General features: G+C 40.3%; 1 protein-coding gene across 3 annotated transcripts in view; it reads right to left on the bottom strand.

Annotated features, from left to right (window-relative positions):
• Window positions 1–1,620: 1,620 nt before the first annotated feature.
• Window positions 1,621–18,503, bottom strand: part of LOC121271677 (SUN domain-containing protein 2-like) — a 77,923-nt gene continuing 61,040 nt past the window's right edge. For all 3 annotated transcript variants that reach the window (XM_041177813.1, XM_041177812.1, XM_041177811.1), the window contains 4 exons: window positions 17,441–17,556; window positions 15,147–15,314; window positions 9,372–9,464; window positions 1,621–7,969 (listed from right to left, as the gene is read on the bottom strand). In XM_041177813.1, coding sequence (XP_041033747.1) covers window positions 7,856–7,969; window positions 9,372–9,464; window positions 15,147–15,314; window positions 17,441–17,556 — 491 coding nt within the window. In that variant the 3' untranslated portion in view covers window positions 1,621–7,855. The remainder of the gene's footprint in view (window positions 7,970–9,371; window positions 9,465–15,146; window positions 15,315–17,440; window positions 17,557–18,503) is intronic.

Raw genomic sequence — 18,503 nt, forward strand, 5'->3', positions numbered from 1 at the left:
ACATCCATCCTGTCAGGATCCCTCAGGATCTTAAAGGTTTCAATCAAGACGCCTCTTACTCTTATAAATTCCAGTGGATACAAGCCTAACCTGCCGATTGCTGGTTTTAGTCTAGTAAACCTTCTCTGAACTGCTTCTAATGCATTCACATCTTTCCTTCATTAAGGAGACCAGTATTGTACACAAGCTAGTTTAATACCTGGTTTAACCTGTGGCTAGCCAGCATAACTCAGCTCACCTCACTCAGCTAACCCCCCTGCCCCACTCATCCACCTCACTCAACCACCTACCCACCTCACCCATTCACCCATTCACACACTGAAAGATGTGGACCTTTATAAACCTGCCTGAATATGGCAGTTACTGTTGTGCCTTTCCCCGATAATCTTCCTTGGAGAGGCTGCGCTGACCCGTCGATGCTTCCGCCAAGATCAGAAAATATGGCTGAAAAATAGTAAAAGGGTCGGCTCACAAGTCTTCACAGGCAGCGTCAACCTGCTCAGCATTGATGCTGATTGGAAGATTTTGGCCAATTTTTTTTTAACCTGTGACCTTTTCTGAGCTTGAGGAGGGGCTAGGCCCCCCTGAGAGTATATGGGAGGCTGACAATTTCCTCCAGTGCATGATTCAGGAGGTGGTCGCCCTACATCTAGAGTCCAGGAGGATATTATGTGGATGCTGGGTGAGAAGTGGGAGGAATCCTCCAGGAGTGTGCTACTTTGTGTGATTTTCAGTGATGAATGACAGCTCTGGGAAGTGCAGTCTAGATCATATGGGGCAAATGACTGCACAGAAAGACATAGCAAAGTGAAGAAGTGCCTTGATTATAGAGAATTCAATTGTCAGGGTTTAGACAATCTTTGCTGCAGCAGCCAATGTGTGTGCTATGGTGTACTGCCTCCTTAGTGCCAACCCACAGGACGTCACTGAACAAGTACAAAATGTTTTTGGGGAAGTAAAGATGTCATGGTCCATGTTTGAGCCAGTGATGCAGGTAGGAAAAAGATTGAGATCCTACACACAGTTTCAGGAGCTACAGAGGAAGATAATTTGGTGGAAGGAACTGCAGGTGGTGGTTTCCCCAAATCCCACCAACCCTATACTGATGAGGCAAGGCCTTCAAAGTCTCCCCTTGGGACTTTCAGATGGTGGCAGGCTCTCTGCCCAAACAGGAAATCTAGGCCATGAAATATGCACTGCTGCAGTTAGTTTCATTCTCCAGTGAAACAATCCAAGTTGTATTTGTGTTTTGGGACTTAATTGGGCCTGCTGTCCACCTACTGACAACAATTTGGGTGACATTAATCTGGAGGACAGACGTTCATACACACCCACCCACCACCTCCCCCTCTCCCCCCCCCACAAGCGTTTGACAAGTCCACTGCTGATTGTGTGCTTTTATTTTAATATTTAGAAGTTCATCACAACTTTAAAATGTACTGTAGCTTTATTTTTATGCAGTGCAAATTATAATAAAACATTGGTGTTTTAAGTTGAGAGAGAAGCATACAAAAATAAATTTCAGAATCCTTTTGTGCAGTAGAAAATATTTGCATTTGTATCCGGTAGTTATGTCATGGTAGAACTAATAAAGTATAATACAAGAAACAAAAGTAAACATTAAAATGTTCATCTCATTTTTATTGCAAACAAAGAGCAGTGACGTTAAGAGATTATCCTTTTTATCCAGAATGAACTTAAATTTAATACAAGCTTTGTTACATTTCAGTTGAAATTTTTAAATAAAAATATCCTCATATGGTTTTATCAGACATCAAATCATTGTTGAATCATAGCCATAGACTGTAATATATCAAATACTGAATGGAATCACTGTTATAAGAGATGGTGGTGGACATCTGTAATGTTTAGCTCTTATTTTGAGTGGTTTACATTTGGGTTCTGGTTGAAAACTGCCTTGCACAGCATGGATGCCTCTGCTGTAAAAAGATACATATTGCAATGCTTGCTTTGTTAACTGCTAGGAAAAATATCTTTATAGAGCACATCTAAGAAATAAAATACCCTTTTCTACATTTAATGTCCATATATTATTACAGCTGATAGCCCTGTCAATAATAATTATATATTTTAATACAATAATTATATATAAGTCTTAGCTGTCAACAGCTCAACTTCATTGTGCTGGTTTCTTCTTCAAAATTTTTTTTGGAAAATCTGTCAATTGTGACCAGTCCATTAACTAATAGGTCTTAAAGGTGCTTGTGAGCAGTGCAGTAGCATAGCAGTGCAAATATTGTCTCTTGAGGCTGATACTAGACTCATAGCTAAAGCTGCAAGCCATTAAAAATAAATAACCTGTCACTTGGTGACTAGCACTGTTCTTACTCCTCTTGCCTAACTTAACAAGACAAAGACTGACCTACAAGTAATAAATATCCAAGGGGTGAACTGTACTATTAGATTTAATGGGAGATGGGAATAAGGAACAGAACCAGAAAATTCCACTCTCCAATCTAGCTGAAGGAGAGTCCAGCTCCAAGCCCTCAATCTTTTTGTTTTCTTTGTAACTGATTTTGGGGCCAGTTGCAGATTTTAATTTATATTTATAGTTGCATTTTATTTCTTTAAAATTGTGAACTTTTTCAATGCTCGTTAGGGATTTGGATGTTAAGTTCTGAGAAATGGAACTCTGTCACATTTCAGACACTGTCAGCATCCATAATTCCCAGGCCAGGTATACATATCGGATACAGAGTAAAGTTCCCTCTACACAGCTTCAATGTGCATTCACCCATAGTTCAAAAGCATTGGCTACTTCACTGCTTCTGTTTCCCACATCAGCCATTTTGTAACCACTCTTAGTCAGAATGCCAATTAGTGCAGCCTTAAGAATTCCTGAATTGACTTTACATTGAGCATTACATGATTCCGAAGAAACTTTCACCCAATCCATCTCTGCTGATTGAAATCCAACTCCTATGGTGAACGATAGTATCCTAAACTGTTGCACCAACTCCCTGTCTATGAATCTATTATAGATTTATTTATTTTGTCCAAATTTATTTTGTAACCAGTGAAAGGTTCATTTTGATTTTGAAAAGACTTGCGTATCATGGAGTGAGTGACTTTGAGAATATTTTTGAACAGCAATTAATGGTGCAGGGAATGAGGGAAGATGGAGCTTTACCTATAAAGCTTGTGAATTGTTTGGCTTTTTAAGTCATTAAAACAGAAATGTAACTTGTCATTTCTCTGTCTATTCAACATTTAAATCTGTTGCTGGCAGGTCTTGGTCACAGGGAAAGGACTAACAGCAGAGCAAATGCCTCAGAATGAACCAATGTCTCTGAGGATGTTATGGAAAGGTATTGATATGTTGTTGAGCAGTGCTCTACCTCCATTGCTAACCTTTCTACAGAAATTGAAAAGAAAAATGGAGACATATTATGGGGCAGAGAGGCAGAGGCCCGGATGAAGAGGTCAAGTAGGATACCTTTTAATTCAGTTACCACTATTGGTTTGAGAATAAATCAGCAACACTTTCTATATACTTCATATTAAAACCATTTAATTCAGGTTTATGTGGATAATATAGGCCTGCAGTATGTTAGACTAACACTGGAACTTGATTTAGGATGGGTACTTTATTACAAACAGCAGCTGTGCTTGTATTTCCCCTTCATTCCCCATAACACCTGCACTCTATCAGGTGTAGGTTTGGGTGTTACAATTCTGCCAAAGTAAGTTTTTCCTTCATATTATACATCTTACAGTATGGTTTGCAATTATTTTTGCTCACCACACAAACAAAAATTATGTTTGGGCAAATGGAAATTTTGTGTACAAGTATTTTTTTTAGAATAAACTATTTGCTGGTAGGTAAAAATGAAAAGCATAAAGCTGCAATTAATAAATACTTTTAAAAGGCAAATGACCTTTACTCTACATTTAAAAAAATGAAAACTTAGAAGGATGAGTCCAAGAAAAAAATGAATAAAAGCATGAAAAAAATAAAATTGCAGCCCTCATCTGGTGCATAATGTTAGCTAAAAACCATCAAAATAATACTGGTTCAGGACAAATAGCTGCTGTTACTTAGTTAAAACTTATAAATGACCATTTCCAATTTCAGTCTATTGTATTTTGCATTGTAACTGGGTCACAATTGCTTTTAAGCGTGAAATCCTTATAGCAGATGCATGCTGTGAGTGTGTGGGAGTTATGGTGGCCTTCTACAAGAGCAAAAAATGTGTGGGCTGGGTATCCACTTTCAGTTTTAAATATCTTTTAAACACCCATTGTCTTATAATTCTGATTTGTGAAGACACAAATCAATTGTTCACAAAATGAAATTAAACTAGATGCAATTTACTTGTTTTCTGCCCCATTACGCCCATGATTAATCCCTTTCACTGATTGGCTGATAAGCAATATCCACCCTAAGGAACAGTCAGTATCAGATTTAAACTTGTTAAACACGAATATGTTTCACGCACCAACATGATTTAACCCAACAGATTTACAATAAAATCTCAAGGTTCTAACGTTATTGGCCAATACCTTGTGATTGAAATTTATAACAACTTGCATTTGTATAGTACCTTTAATGTAGTAAAACATCATGAGGTGATTCACTGGGACCGTTATTAAAAAAAAAGACAGTTTTGATAGTCAGAACAGTGCACCTGAAACATGATCATTCTATCATTCATTACTGTGCTTTCAACAAAAAGACAGTAAGATTCTTCTTGCTGAGCCATTTGAGCTGTTAATATACTGTCGCAAACTGATCAATATTGAAACTGAAAGCAGGTCATGCCAACACTAAGCATATTGGCTGTATTTATAATCATACCAGCAACTTAACCATGGCTACAAGTTTCCTTCAGCAACCTGACTGTACTCATAAAACTGCTATTTCCTTTACCTGGAATTTTTACAGAAATCATATTTTTAAGATCAACTCAACTTGATAAAAATGAAAGTTAATAACAAGATGTTACATTTAAAATGCCAAATAATAAATATCAAATAAGAATATTTTATGTAACTGCAAGTGAATATTGCACTTTAGGAACAAACACATGGAATGCTACACTCTGCACAAACATTTGGAAAATGTTTGGAGAGCAATATTTAGAGAACTGTTTACCACAGTTTATTCCCTTGACCCCTGTTCTACACTTATTAATAGTAAGTAAATGATCCTCCATAATATCCACTAGTGAATCATAGAAGTCAATCCTCCTATATCACATTCTCGACTGAAAAATGGAGCTGTGACCATGATCTTGAGTTCTGCCACACTTCATGGTTGTTAACTTGAGCTGAAGCATCAATATTTTTCCAAAAATTTATTTCTACATTCTTAACACTGTCATGTTAACCATTGCTCAGCCACAAAAAGAAAAGTTTCTACCACAGATAACATTTTTTTGCAACAGTCTAGCAAATTTAACAGTTGAAGACCATTTCTGGTCTATTATGTATAGTAAAGGGCTTTGCTGGTGTTTAACAGCAGATTGGCTATGAAATGGGTTGTGATGATATATTAAAAAGTGAAAAACTGTAGCATAAATTTCTATGGGACTTACTCTCATTTTGCTTAAATACATTTCATGTCAAATTCCTGGAACCCCACCCTATCTGTAGTAATCCAGATCAAAGAAAAACCAACTATATTTTCTAGCTTCCCCAAAGTGTCAATATCAGTAGACCAGAACTACTTCTATATAGCAGTTATAGCACATTCAAATATTATACTTCAACCAACGAACTGGACATTAACTGCAAGGGAAGTTATCTGGATAGCCCACTGGAATTAAACAGGGAACAATTATGCAACGTTTTCATCTTATTCCACTTTCAAAATAAAACGTTAAAAAAATTATATCTTGCCCAATTCCTTTTTTTTGCGACTAGATATCCACTTTTCTTTATCAATTTACCTTTATCAATTTGAAACACTGACTGAATAATTGATTTATTTGTTCCTTATGCTAAATAGTCAGTGTGACTGTATTGCTTTAATGTTTTACCCATTGCTCATTTACAGCCAATACAATCATGGCACTCAAGAACATAAGTCAGACTTTTGTGCATCCTTTTCAAAATTCAGTCTTTTTGGTTCTTTTCACCATACTCTTTGTTCTGGGTCTGGAATTTGGGAAACACTAATCCCAAATTCCTTAAAATTACAAAAAAGATACCGACTGATTATGAAATATTTGGGGGCTCTGCGACACACTGAGCAGCCAAAATGCTGCAAATACTAGTTGGCTAATACTTTCTGTAAACCCACCAAATAGTGCAGCTCAAGACAATGAAAGTCATATTCCCAAATAACTGCAAGCATGGTGCTATACCTATTGATAACACATCTCACCAACTCTTGACTGAGGTGATGAAAGTTGGCACATAACTGGCACCAAGAATTCTGAAGAAGCATTACCGAACATCACATTGAGCAGAACAACCAACTGGTTAAATCACTGGATTTGCAACCCAAAAGGTCACCATCTCACAACTGGCAAATTGTTGGTAATGTATTGATACCATGAGAAAATGATCATAAAAGCTGATGAACTGTCTAAGAATACAACTAATTCACCAGTGTGGTTCAGAGAAGGACCTGTCACCCAGGCCAGTCTGAGTACGTGACTCCAGTTCAGATGTGGTCGATTCTTAATGCATTCAACGCAAATAGAGATAGGCAATACTTTTTGACTGTGTTTCCCACTTCTCAAGAACAAATATTAAAAACACATCACTTTCAAATGTTAGACCTTGAGTTTTAACAATTTACAATTGAAGCTTGCTCATAATCATCTGACCTAGAAAAGCACACATTATTAAGAATTAGGATTCATATAAAACATCAGGAATTTTAGAGGGACAGTTGTAGTTCTTCCATATTTCGCACTAAGGCAGGAAGGTTGCTTGTGCTATGCTATTGGGCTTGCACAATATTTCCAGTTAAGGAGCTCTGATGGGTGGAATGATTTTTTTCTTGTTACAATTCAGCTCTCTGCCAATTAATCATCTTAATCATATTAGTCCTGAGAAAATAGTTGTGCAATTGGACACTTGACCAGAGCTGTGGTAACTTAGAAGTGTGCTTAGACAGTGGCAACAGTATATTTCTGGCAGACACAATACCTGCACAGGTCCATCCTGATACTCGGAGATATGTGGGGTTGGTATCTAAATATCAGGCAGGTGCAAGATAACTGTCTCCATATGAATATAAACATGGTCATTTGTAACCTCTGTACTTTGTGGGAGTTGGTGTTTCACCAAAGCGAAAACCTGGCTGCTTTCATAAAAGGTGAGTTGCCTTGTTTGCCAGTATGTTCTCATATTTTATAGTTGCAGTTGACAGGAACTCAACTTTCAATTGAATGTCATGGAATTATAATTTGCATGTCTAGATCACTTACAAGAACGGAACAAAAGTTTAAAATTTCTCAATATATCCCAGGATCCTTAATGTGGATGGGTGCTCAGGCTTTGCTACTAAGATGAACAGGTGGGATATAAAGAGTGTCTTGTGAAAGGGAAGGTTTCCCAAACACCTGGCATCCAGCAGATTTCATCCTTCCATTCTTTGCCGATTTATTCGCATCCCAGGTTATAAACTGGAAAGACAATCCTGAAATTCAGACAATGTTTCTTTTCAATATTTTGTAATTCCAAATACCTTTGTTATTCTTTCCAGAAAAAAAGTGCTTTTGTTCCTTATTTGCAACAAAAAACACAGCGGAGCAAAGTTTGAGCGGCAGAACAGTCTCCAGCACTGTAGCTTCAGATGTGAGGAAAAAATAAAGACAAACCAGGTCCATGAAATGCTGCCCAAACATTTCCTACAGTGCAGGGTGGCTGTCTCCCAACATTACTTCACTGGCTCTCCATGGACACGGAATCGATAGAGGCAGGTGTACTCGGGATGACCCCAGTTGCTATTCACTCTCAGCTCAATGACTTGAAATGCTCCAAATTCCTTATTCTGAAAGGTAAAAATAAGCAAAGGGCATTCAGCATAAAGGTACCACTTTTAGATCAGTTAGCTGCCAACTGGTGGGCAAAGAAGTGGGTGGCCTAGAGACAGAATTTACAATTTACATCAAACTATCATATCTCCTGTGATTCTGCTAATGGAATCAATCAGAGGACATGCTGTTCTATAACAACTTGCATTCAGAAAGTGACTTCAACATAGAAAAAATGTCCCAAGGTGCTCGAGAGGCATAGAGTAAGCAACAGGGGACATTGAGCCACAGATGAAAATATTGGGAGCTGTCAAAAGCAATGCTGTTGTTCCATGTAGCATTGAATGAGGGCGATTTGGAACCTTCATCCAACTTTACAGTTGGCTGTGCATCCATGGCTTTTCCCTGATGGACTCAGCATGAGGCCTAAACTTTTCTTAGACAGACTTGCAGTCGACAAGTTGCCCAGCATTCATACTGAGTGCTAGCAGGCAGCTAGTTGAAGCAGGGTTGGAGGTTTGGGGCTGGTGTGGGGAGTGTGGATGGAACCTGACAGGTCCAAGTGTATGAGAGAATAAAAATTTTTGAATTCATTTTCATCACTAATGACAAATTTCACAGCTAGGTTTAGGGACTTTCTTCATAATAATGAGAAACTTTCCCTAATTCTAATTCTAACTCAAGAAGCACATTACCATCCATTCTCTACAGTTGACCAAACAGCAGAAAGGATGTTAACATGAACTGACCTATTACAAACACAATAGCTTGACCAATCAGAAGATTGATCCCACACATATTCGCAAACGTAACTACCTCTTTCACCTTTTCCAATTATTCCTCCAGGTGACTGGTAGTGTTCCTCTTCGCAGATGCTGCCAGACCTGCTAAGTTTTTCCAGGTATTTTTATTTTTGACCGGTAGAGTATGTTGCCCAAAATGTTGAGCCTACTAGCTCTTCTAAAGAACTCTTTTAAAGCGACAACTGCTGTTTTCAGAGCAAATTTTACATGGTTTAACTGTAAAAATCGCCCTACCCAATGTTCTCTGCTATTCTGTTCTTGAACACCAAAATGAATCATTCTCACAGTTTCGACCTCTTCAAAGTGTTTTACAGGAGCAAAAATCCAAATCGCATCAAAGCCACTGTGAAGCGAACACCTCAACACAAAACTTGGAATCACGTCAATCATCAACGTGATGCAAACATCCAAATGCCAATAGTGAGACATTTTAACATGCTAAATTTCAGTTTTAAAATATCAGTTATTACATTGAGAAGCCAAATTTTAGGAGAAAGATGGGTAGATATTTGAAGCAGAGGAACGTACAGGCCTATGGAGAGAGAGCAGGGTTCTGGCAAAGAGCTGGCACTAATACAATGGGCTGATTGGCTGGAAACATCTAGGTTTCTATTACCTGGACCTGAAACGTCTGTATTGAGTCTCCATCCTGGTCATATGTGTACTGTCCTAATAGGAGCCCTTCTTCCCGAATCTCTTCATCTAGGCCCTGTGGAGAAGCAGAAATGAGCACAGAAGTTAACTATCCTCTACCATTCTATACAAGCAATTTCCCACATAATGAAAATCCTGCACCCATATCCAGATATAGACTACATGGTGCAATTGTTCAACTACTTTGGGGTTGAAATTCCTCTCACTAATAATTTCAAGATTAAGCATTCCATTTGATACACTTTATCCCTAAAAGTGGCACCAGGAGGAACTTCATTTTATGTTTGGGCAGAAACCAAATACATGTGCATACAAACTTATTGGAACATACTGTGTCCTGCACATGCATTGGATTCATGATTTATTTGTGGGCTGTATTTTAAGCCCTGGACAAAACCTATAGCTTATTCACTTAAAAAACAGAAAAAAAAATCTATAAAAGGTAACACATTACTACCTGTATTTCCTGAGGAAAAGTATTACTTTTCTGGGAGCTAGAAAATAGCTGGAAATAAAAGCAAGCAAATTAAGCTTACATCAGCTGCAACATTATATGGTATTTTTTGATGTTGACCCCGTTATTTTTCTTTTAGTTGTTTGGTAGTACAGAACTTGACTATTGCTGAAAAAAAGAGACATGTCAAAGCTGTTCATCTTGCACTCATCAGGACACTTCACAAGAATATCAATATAGGAGGAAAACAACAATTACGACATGTCTCTTTTTCCAGCAAAATTTTTCCTTTAGTGGTAATTGTTCTCTAAAGTTTCATTTCCATTCCATGAATGCTCTGCCCAAAGGCAGATCCTTGGCTCATTATCTGCTAATCTATTTCACAGAATCACAGAATTGTTACAGCGTAGAAGGAGGCCATTCGGCTCATGTCTGCACTAGCTCTCCGAAGGAGCAATTCATTTAGTGCCATTCTCCCACCTCCCTGTAACCCTGTGCATTCTTCCTTTTCAGATAACAGTTTAATTGTCTTTTGAGTGCTTCAATTGAACATGCCTTCACCACACTCTCAGGCAGTGCATTTCAGAACTTAAACACTCGCTGCGTGAAAGGTTCTTCCTCGTGTCACTTTTGCTTAATTTTCCAATTACTTTAAAATCTGTGCCCTCTCATTCTCAATCCTTTCATGAGTGGGAACAGTTTCTCCCTATCTATTCTTTCCAGACCCCTCACGATTTTAAATACCTTTATCAAGTCACCTTGTGGCCTTCTTTGCTCCAAGGAAAACAAACCCATTTTCTCTAATCTGTCTTCATAACTGAAGTTCCTTATTCCTAGAGCCATCCTCATGCATATTTTTCACACTCTCTGCAGTACATTCATATCCTACCTGAAGTGCGGTACCCAGAAGCGGACAGAATACTCCAACTGAGGCCAAACAAGTGCCTTATACAAGTTCAACATAACCTCTTTGCTCTTGTACTCTGTGCCCCTATTAATGAAGCCCAGGATACCGTTTGTTTTATTAACACTGTTTTCATCCTGAGCCATTTTTATTAGCAGTTTTTGAAAGTGGTGGTTTGCCATTGCCTTTCACTCTCAGGGTAGGGCGAGGAGGTAATTCGCAAGTCTATCTCAACATCAGCAGGAATCAAACCCATACTGTTGGCATTATTCTGAACCACATGCTAACCATCCAGCTAATAGAGCTAACCAGCTCCCTCTGTGAAAAAGCTCATGGTAAACAGGAGGGTGAAGTGGAGAACAGGGGTGGGTTAGTAAAGGTACGTTAATTATATTTTTTTTAAGATACACAGGTGAAGGGCATTGTTCAGTTAGGTACCTACAGCATGTGTAAAGAGAAACTGGCTTGGCCTAAATAGCCAAGTGGTTATGGTACTGGGTTTGTAACCCCAAGATCAAGAGTTCAAATCTCACAATGGCAAACTATGAAACAATGTAACTTCATCTGAAACAGATGGAAACGGGTTTGTACTCGAAAGAGTTATAAAGAGAAACTGCTGGGACACAGGAGTAGTAGGTAGGAAGTGGACATATGTAACACTGCATTCTATAAATAAAGCCATTTACAAGAAAAGTATGTGTCAGTTTCACACTTCACCAACTGGCTTGGGATAGAATTAACCAATCTCCTTGATTGTTTTTATTCATTCATGGGATGTGGGCGTTGCTGGCTAAGCCAGCATTTATTGCCCATCCCTAATTGCCCTCGAGAAGGTGGTTGGCAGCTGCCTTCTTGAACCGCTGCAGTCCATGTGATGTAGGTACACCTACAGTGCTGAAGGGAGGGAGTTCCAGGATTTTAACCCAGCAACTGTGAAGGAATGATGATATATTTCCAAGTCGGGATGATGAGCGGCTTGGAGGGGTACTTCCAGGTTGTGGTGTTCCCATGTGTCTGCTGCCCTTGTCCTTCTAGATGGTAGTGGTCCTGGGTTTGGAAGATGCTGCCTAAGGAGGCTTGGTGAGTTCCGCCAGTGCATTTTCTAGATGGTGCACACTGCTGCCACCATGCATCGGTAGTGGAGGAAGTGAATGTTTGTGGATGAGGTGCCAATCAAGTGGGCTGCATTGTCCTAGGTGGTGTCGAGCTTCTTGAGTGTTGTTGGAACTGCACTCATTCAGGCAAGTGGAGTGTATTCCATCAAACTGCTAACTCGTGCCTTGCACATTGGTGGACAGGCTTTGGGGAGTAAGGAGGTGAGTTACCCACCGTAGGATTCCTAGCCTCTGACCTGCTCTTGTAACCACAGTATTTATATGGTTAGTCCGATTCAGTTTCTGGTCAATGGTAATGCCCAGGATGTTGATAGTGGGGGATTCAGTGATGCCATTGAATGTCAGGGGATGATGGTTAAATTTGTCTCTTGTTGGAGATGGTCATTGCCTAGCACTTGTGTGGCACAAATTGTCAGCTCAAGACTGGATATTGTCCAGGTCTTGCTGCATTTGCACCCCTCAGTATCTGAGTCGTCAAGAATGTTCTGAACATTGTGCAATCATCAGCAAGCATCTCCACTTCTGACCTTATGATAGATTGAAGGTCATTGATGAAGCAGCTAAGATGGTTGGACCTAGGACACCACTATGAGGAACTCCTGCAGTGATGTCCTGGAACTATGATGATTGACCTCCAACAACCACAACCATCTTCCTTTGTGCTAGGTATGACTCCAACCAGCAGAGAGTTTTCCTCCTGATTCCCATTGACTCCAGTTTTGCTAGAGCTCCTTGATGCCACCCTTGGTCAAATGCTGCCTTGACGTCAAGAGCAGTCACCTCACCTCGCCTCTTTGGTCCTTGTTTGAACCAAGGCTGTAATGAGGTCAGGAGCTGAGTAGCCCTGGCAGAACTCAAACTGAGCTTCTATGAGCAGATTATTGCTAAGCAAGTGCCACTTGAAAGCATTGTTGATGACCCCTTCCATTACTTTGATCGAGAGGACACTGATGGGGTGGTAATTAACCAGGTTGGATTTGTCCTGCTTTTTGTGCACAGGACATACCTAGTCAATCTTCCACTTTCCGAATGTTGTAGCTGTACTGGAACACCTTGACTAGGGGTGCGGCAAGTTCTGGAGCACAAGTGTCTACATATCATGTGGAGTGAATCAAATTGGCTGAAGACTGATATCTGTCTTGCTGGGGTCCTCCAGAAGAGGCCGAGACGGATCATCCACTCAGCACTTCTGGCTGAAGATGGTTGCAAATGCTTCAGCCTTATCTTTTGCACTGATGTGCTGGGATGCCCCATCATTGAGGATGAGGATATTTCTGGAGCCTCTCCAGTGAGTTGTTTAATTGTCCACCACCATTCACAACTGGATGTGGCAGGACTGCAAAACTTAGATCAGATCCGTTGGTTGTGGAATCGCTTAGCTCTGTCTATCACTTGCTGCATATGCTGTTTGGCATGCAAGTAGTCCTGTGCTGTAGCTTCACCAGGTTGACACCTCATTTTTAGTTATGCCTGGTGCTGCTCCTGGTATGCCCTCCTGCACTCTTCTTTGAACCAGCGTTGATCCCCTGGCTTGGTGGTAATGGTAAAATGGGGGATATGCTGGGCCATTAGGCTACAGCTTGTGGTTGAGTACAATTCTGCTGCTGCTGCCCCACAGCGCCTCATGAATGCCCAGTCCTGAGTTGTTAGATCTGTTCAAAATCTATTCCATTTAGCATGATGTTAGTGCTATCCTCAATGTAAAGACAGGGCTTTGTCTCCACAACGATCGTGCGGTGGTCATGGACAGATGCATATGTGCCAGGCAGGTTGGTGAGGATGAGGTCAAGTATGTTTTTCCCTCTTGTTGGTTCCCTCACCATTTGCCACATACCCAGTCTAGCAGCTATGTCCTTTAGGATTCAGCCAGCTCCATCAACAGGGGCGCTACTGAGCCACTCTTGGTGACAGATATTGAAGTCCCCACCCAGAGTACATTCTGAGCCCTCGTCACCCTCAGTACTTCCTCCAAGTGGTATTCAACATGGAGGAGTACTGCTTCATCAGCTGAGGGAGGGTGGTACATGATAATCAGTAGGAGGTTTCCTTGCCCATATTTGACCTGATGCCATGAGGGCAGCTCTTTTGAGACTATATACCATTATGTTGCTGCCTCTGTTGGGTTTGTCCTTCCATTGGGACAGGACATATCCAGGGACGGTGGTGACAGTGTCTAGGACATTGTCTGTAAGATATGATCCATGAGTATGACTATGTCAGGCTGTTGCTTGATTAGTCTGTGAAATGGCTCTCCCAATTTTGGCACTAGCCTCCAGATGTTAGTAAGGAGTACTTTGCAAGGTTGACAGAGCTGAATTTCCAGTTGTCGTTTTCGGTTCCTTGGTCAATGCTGGGCAATCTGTCCAGTTCCATTCCTTTAAAGACTTTTTAGTGGATTGCTTCAACTGAGTGACTTACGAGGCCATTTCAGAGGGTAGTTAAGAGTCAACCACATTTGATACTGACACTTATCCGCAATGATGTCTCTTTGGTTCTGCTGCATCCATTATTTGCCTACCCCCTCATATTCCCTTTACTTCACTTCTTATGTCTTTCCAACCCTTTATCATCTTACCAGTGTTTTATGTTCTCTATTGTCCACTTGTCTTCCTCCTATTTCAACTGTTCTTACTATCATCCCTCCCAACAGCTTCCCTTATCTCCTTTACCTGAATACCTCTATCTCTTCACCCCACTTGTATCTCATTCTCCCAATCCTCTCCTCTAACGATGAACTCCATTCCTCTACTCTTTCAACTACCTGCTAAAACCACCTTCACTTCACCATCTATTCTTCTCTCGTCATGCCATATTGCCTTTTACACCCCAATTGTGTCTCCCTTCTTTTTACCTCCTTGCAACTCTGTATGATTCCCATCCTCTTTCTCCCCTCCATCTTTACTCCCTAGCAGGGCTGGGAATGAGTAACATTAACATAAACCAAATGCCAGCTAGTGATATGCCAAGGTGTGGAATGCTCTCCTTTCAGAACATATGTTCAAGATACTAGTCTGCACAGCAAAAGTATTATCTACTTTGGGAATTAGACTAGAGTTTAGTGATTAATAACCCATAGTATAATATGCTGAAGTTATTAACAATGAAAAATGTGATCTTGTATGGCTTTAAATGCATCACCTGAATATTTAAACTAACATCTAAGAATCCATTGCCCAGTTGCTCTGTTCGCACCAGTCAAACTGCATTTTTCTGGATGCAGTCAATCATGAATAATGGCTTAAATTCTACTCTGGTTTCACTTACATAAACAAAGAAGTCTCGTGGTGCACTGCTGATTGATCCATGGAGAGCAACTGACTTTGGAATGTGCTCTAGAGTAAAGGAGGTGGGTCTGATCTGGGCAGCAAGCTGGATGACGACAAATCCTTGGGAGCCTTTAAATGCCCAGCAGTTCCCTGGATGAACATCAGGCTGTAGGAGAGAATAAGACAAAGATAATTATTAAAGCATTGCCACTTGCAGCAATTTTTCATTGAAGGTTAGTTTTACTTTTCTCTCTGTAAGACACTTTGCCCCTACTCTGGCTTTAGGGGAAATCAATGGATTTGCTCATGTCTCTTTGACAAACAGTTACTTGTGCCAATATAGTACCTGCAACATAAAATGTCCCAAAGTGCTTCACAGGAACGCTAAAAAGCAAAATTTGTCACCAAGCTACATAAGAAGGTATTAGGGGAAATGATTAAAAGTTTGATCTAAAAAGGTAGATTTTAAGGAGTGCCTTAAAGGAGGTAGATGGATTTAGAGAGGAAATTCCAGAGCTTAGGGTATAGGCAGTTGAAGGCATGCTGCCAATAGTGAAAAGATTAAAATCAGGGATGTGCAAGGGTCCAGAATTAGAGTGCAGATACTTCAGAGGGCTGTGCAGCTGCAGAATATTATAGAATTGGAGTAGCAAAGCTATAGGGGGATTGGAAAATAAGGATGAGAATTTTAAAATTGAGACATTTCTTAACCAGAGGCCAATGTAGATTAGCAAGCACAGAGGTGACAAGTGAAAGGTCTTGGTGCAAGTTTGGTTACAGGCAGCAAAGCTTTGGTAACCTCAACTTTTCATAGGGTAGAACATGAGAGACTGGCCGGGAGTGCAATGGAATAGTCAAGACTGGAGGTAACAAAGGCATGATTGAGTGTTTCAGAGCAGGTGGGTTGAGGCAGAGGTGGAGTTGGGCAATGTAATGGAGGTGGATATAGGTAGTCAAAGGCTGCAGAGGTGTTGAGAAGGAATAGTTTACTTCTGTCACAGTCATATATCCCTTCATTGTACCTGAATCCAGGCTCAAAGGAGTATGCTTATTGCAAAGAATCAGCTAGTGACTGCAGTCAGGAATACAGTCCAGGTGGGATCAGCTCAGGGAACTCTATCGGTAGATAATGTTTCATTATTTGAAAGGTGACCTTGCTCGCAATAGTAACTTAATGAAACGCCTGCATTTCATTTTGTGACACATAATATATATCTCAGCCAAGTTGTGAAAACAAAGCTTAAAAGGAGTGTCAACACAGGCAGCTCACCTGTTTCTCAGGCAGTCATACATGTCTATATACAATCTACTTGCACTTAAATTCCTTGATGAAGACAACCAGCTTCTGGAGGACAGAGAAATTGAAATATTTACAGTGCATTAGTGCACTATCCTGTCTTCTCTGACACCTAGGTTCAAACCAAACCTGTCCCTTTGTTTGCTGTAAGGTTCGCAGGTGAAATGTGTTTGGGAAGTCTTAACTCAAACACAATATTTGCCAAATACTGGGAGCCTCACTCAGGGTGATTTTTTTAAATTCTTTCATGGGATGTGGGTGTCACTGGCAAGGCCAGCATTTGTTGCCCATCCCTAACTGCCCTTGAACTGAGTGGCTTGCTAGGCCATTTCAGAGGGCAATTCAGAGTCAACCACATTGCTGTGGATCTGGAGTCACAGGTAGGCCAGACCAGGTAAGGATGGCAGATTTCCTTTCCTAAAAGAAATTAGTGAATCAAATGGGATATATGACAATCAACGATAGTTTCATGGTCACCATTATTGAGACTGGTTTTCAATTTGCCACTACTCCACCATCTGCCGTAATGGTGTGGGGAAGAGACAAAGATAACCTCATGTATGCTACTGGAGTAAAGTCATGTTGTTGACAACGTGATTATAGAGAAGCTTTATTTTGCACCTAAGGTGATACTGTACCTGACCTGGCCTGCATGACGAGGCAGTGTGAAAAAAAGATTGATACAGCGACATATCGCACGATACAATACTCTTTTGAATGATAGTCATTGCTATGCAGGCAATGGCTCACTTCAGACTATAAATGAGCACTGACTTTAATCAGTGCTGAGCTGCAAATCTTGGCTCTGTCAGCATTTGGGGACTAAACCTATATAGCTGGGCATAGAAGGGAGAAAAAAAAAATCAGCCAGGATTTCTGCTCCTTGTCATTATCCGAGGCATCACTGGAATGTGCATGTGTCCAGGGATATTTACTCTAGCAGGAGTCAATGCTTTCAAGACAGAAAAACGGGCAGCAGCTTGAAGAACAATTACCTGAATGACAGCTCTCGGAGACTGAGAATGATACCACAGTGGAACTCCAAACAGGCTAAGTAGAGCAGTCTTGGTCTCAAATGTCTCTGAGCAGCGGGTGCTAATTACACTGGCACCTAACAAAAGAAACAAAAATACAAAGTACAAAAATGCAAGGGTACAAAGTTGACCAATAATTCCTCAAGAAACAATTACAGAGCAAAACTCTGATATAGGAACTATTCTATTACAGCTGGATGCAACAAAATAATTTACATACACTGACTTATCATGTCCTTGGCACTAGTCACTTTTTATAATGCAGTCACTGTTGTTTGGTATACATCAAATAGTAAACATGAAAGCTAATTTGTACACAGCAAAGTTCCAGAATGATTAATTACATAATCACAGAACCCTGATAAAGTGTTAAAAGATGGTGTAAATGTGTTTGTCCTTAATGAATAACCACTGTTTCAGATGGCATTGGTTGAGGAAGCAATGTTGGCCAAGAAATTAGAAGAACTTCCTACCCTTTTAGAACTGCCACATGATCTACATCCACTTGAGCAGATAGAGAATGGCCTGTTTGAATATCTCATCTAAAAGAGATTACCTGGTATTTTTGTCTAATTTTGGCTTGGTGGTTGTCACTTTAAATCCAATTATAATACTTAAGTGGCAATAATTTGACAGGAATTCTCCCAATCACACGCCATAACTTTGGCAGATCGGCAAAAACCTGGAAGAAATTGAGTAGGCAGCCCATTGTAAACACACTAGTGTCAGTAGAAGTTGCACTATCATGCTCCTTGAATGGGAATGCTAAATATTTGTAAATTTTAAACTAAATTACCATTCTTTGGAATCAGTTATTTATTACTCCCTCCACCACCAATGCACAGTGACAGCAGTGTGTACAATTTACAAGGTGCACTGCAGGAACTCGCCAAACCTCATTGGACAGCACCTTCCAAACCCATGACTGCTGCCATCTAGAAGGGCAAGGGCAGCAGACACATGGGAATGCCATCACCTGGAAGTTACCTTCCAAACCAATCACCATCCTGACTTGGAAATATCT

Source organism: Carcharodon carcharias, chromosome 31 (genome assembly GCF_017639515.1).
Source record: "Carcharodon carcharias isolate sCarCar2 chromosome 31, sCarCar2.pri, whole genome shotgun sequence".
NCBI lineage: Eukaryota > Metazoa > Chordata > Chondrichthyes > Lamniformes > Lamnidae > Carcharodon > Carcharodon carcharias.